Below are 2,667 nucleotides of genomic sequence, written 5' to 3'. Positions count from 1 at the left end.
TATTGGCAAAATGGTGTTTTCCCTATTTTTTTTCCCTCATGGGCTTTACATTCTACTGCTGCAGAGGTAGATGTTATCAAGAGAGTTGGAAGATATAACGTAATGTAAATCTCTTTTATGGTCATGATACAGTGATTTTTTGCTTTATCAGGAACACTTCTTTAGAAAGAAAGGAGAATACCAAAGAGATTTTCACTGATTTTTTTTTATTACCCAAAGATAAATAAAAATTACCTTAATAATTAAAAAAATATATATTCATATAGTATATTTTTACAATGTTTTACACCAGCATAAATAGACTTACATAAATAGACATTTCAAAGTGTAAACTAAAGATGGGTTAGAATTCCCATTACTTTTCAACCTGACACATGAAGGTGTCTAGACTGAATTTGTGGAGTTCAAGATTTTGGGGGAAAACATTATTTTTTTACCAAAGACACCTAATTTTCAATATATTCTGATGTATTCTTGGCAAATTTTATGGCTTGATTCAGCTTTTTGGAGGCCCCTTCCATGCAAGGAAGCTACCCGTGGCTCCTCGCTCTTGCACCTCCAGCTCCCTTCAGGCCTGGTGCTGGACCAAGGGGGTGACACAGGTGCAGCCCACGGTGATTTTTTTCTTCTCCAGCCTGTAGGAGTGCTGGCAGCCCCTCTGCTCCCTGCGCAGGACCAGGATCTCCTGCGTGATGGGCACGGAGTTGAGGCCGTGGTCCAGCTGCCCCTCGGGGGTCACGCAGCGGCTGTGGCGGCACTCGGCGTCCGCGATCAGCCGCGGGAAGCGGTCGTGGTCCTCGTCGATCCTGGGGGTTGGCAGCAAAGGGAATGTTTGAACCCAAAGGCAGGGCAGTCTGGATGACTTTGGGCTCCCTGCTCGGGAAACTGTGCATCCTTCTATGGGGGGACAGCAGATTCTCCAAGACTGCGGGTTTTTCCGAAATAAAATGTAAGTAACTAAATATTGGTTATTTTTAGATGTTTGGCTGCATGCAACTGCCTTTCAAAGGACTTGCTTTGAGCTGGCACTGGCTTTGAAAGACTTAGCAGAAATTATTTGAGCTTTCCAATGTGTTACTCCAACTAACAAGTTACGAGTTACTCCAACTCACCCCCATCAAATCCTTCAGTTCCTCCCCAAAACATGAAATGTTGGTGTTACACCACTGTTGAATTTGATGCATTATTAACCCTCTGAGGTACTTTTTAATGATATTTTATATAAAGAAAGCTTTAGAAGATAAAGCTTGCCCCAGTATACAAATTAATTATTAAATTATAAAAGTAGTTTGCTTTGCCTTCTGTATATTGCCTACACCATGTGTTTTTTTTTGGTGCTGGTTCTCTTTCAAAGAGGATTATACAGCCATGGATACCCTCATATTTCCAAAAATCTCTCAACTGTGAAACACTGAAAATAGAGATGAAAGCATTTTTCTTGGCCAGGGCATCCAGTGTTTTTCCAGGCCATAGGGACAGGGATTATACCTGTAATCCCACGGAGCCAGAGAGCGGTTGCTGACATCTGGACTGGTTCTGGTGTCCTGGTTCGTGCTGCTGATGCTGAGGTTGACTCTCACAGTTTGGGGGAATTTTGAGTCTTTTTGCGTCAGGCATCCAGCAGATCCTTGCTTGAAGAGATTCTCTGGCTTGAGCCCAGGCTTGATCACCTTCCCCTGGGCAGGACTGCTGGCTGACAGCACGGCCAGCAGCACGAGGAGCAGGGGTCTGAGCTGGAGAGAATTGGAGAATTGGTACATTTAGGACACAAGACAGGTGTGAAATTCATCCACAGTCAGCCTAACTGGTGGTTAAAGCCCCTACTCCAGGTTGGAGTAATTATGGAAAAATGTGCCATATGTCACATCCACTTTTGTTCTCATTAAATGATTCTCACAGTGCTGACAATTGTATTTACACCCAGTTGTTTTAATCTGGTTGTAATGTTAAATTATAGAAAATAATATAACACAGAAGATAGCAGAAAGGGTATAACAAAAAGAAAGACACTCTAAGGTTGAGTTTTCAATGTATTTCTTGCCTCAGAAAATGCTGTGGGAGCTCCATGTCACTGATGTGCAGTCTCATTGCTGCCCCATGAGCATTCTCACATTTTAGTTTTTTAATTATTAATGATGTAAACAAGCATTTTAAAGGTGGGTGCAGATCTCTATTCCATTAATTATGATTTAACTATATCTCTGTCAAACTGGGGGAAAATAAACTCAGAATTCAAGTTCTTACCAGAGAGGCACAAAAAGTTGGAGACATCTTCCCTCCTTCCTTCTCTTACTGCTTCTGATGCTTGTCCTGGGTTTTGCTGAGCTGAAGGTGTCTGGGCACATCTGCTGCTGGACCTTTTATAAGGGTTTCTGGGCTGTGCTAAATAATTTGGAGTAGGTGTTTTTTCCCCCAACCTTAAGTGCGGTTTCCGACCATAACCTAAATTAAGCAGTGTATTCATATAGGTTCCATTAACACATGTGGAATAGAGGATATGTCTTAGATCTGTAGATGATGTCATTTCTTCAGCCATATCACTCAAATGGTGACAAAATCACAAACATTGCAAATTTGTGGGTGCAAAATATTTGATTTTAAATTGGGATGCCATAGGGATCAAACCCAAATGTCACTGGCACAGATTTGGATCTGTTCACTCCTTGG

General features: G+C 41.9%; 1 protein-coding gene across 1 annotated transcript; it reads right to left on the bottom strand.

Annotated features, from left to right (window-relative positions):
• Positions 1-403: 403 nt before the first annotated feature.
• IL17A (interleukin 17A) lies at positions 404-2,271 on the bottom strand. Its single transcript, XM_030944783.1, has 3 exons — positions 2,245-2,271; positions 1,489-1,733; positions 404-806 (listed from the first exon to the last, which is right to left on the bottom strand). Exons 1-3 carry the CDS (start codon positions 2,269-2,271, stop codon positions 569-571), a joined length of 510 nt encoding a protein of 169 aa, XP_030800643.1. The 3' UTR covers positions 404-568.
• Positions 2,272-2,667: the final 396 nt, after the last annotated feature.

Source organism: Camarhynchus parvulus, chromosome 3 (assembly GCF_901933205.1).
Source record: "Camarhynchus parvulus chromosome 3, STF_HiC, whole genome shotgun sequence".
Classification (NCBI taxonomy): domain Eukaryota; kingdom Metazoa; phylum Chordata; class Aves; order Passeriformes; family Thraupidae; genus Camarhynchus; species Camarhynchus parvulus.
Note: the sequence above shows the minus strand (reverse complement) of the source record. Positions and strands in the feature narration are given on the sequence as shown.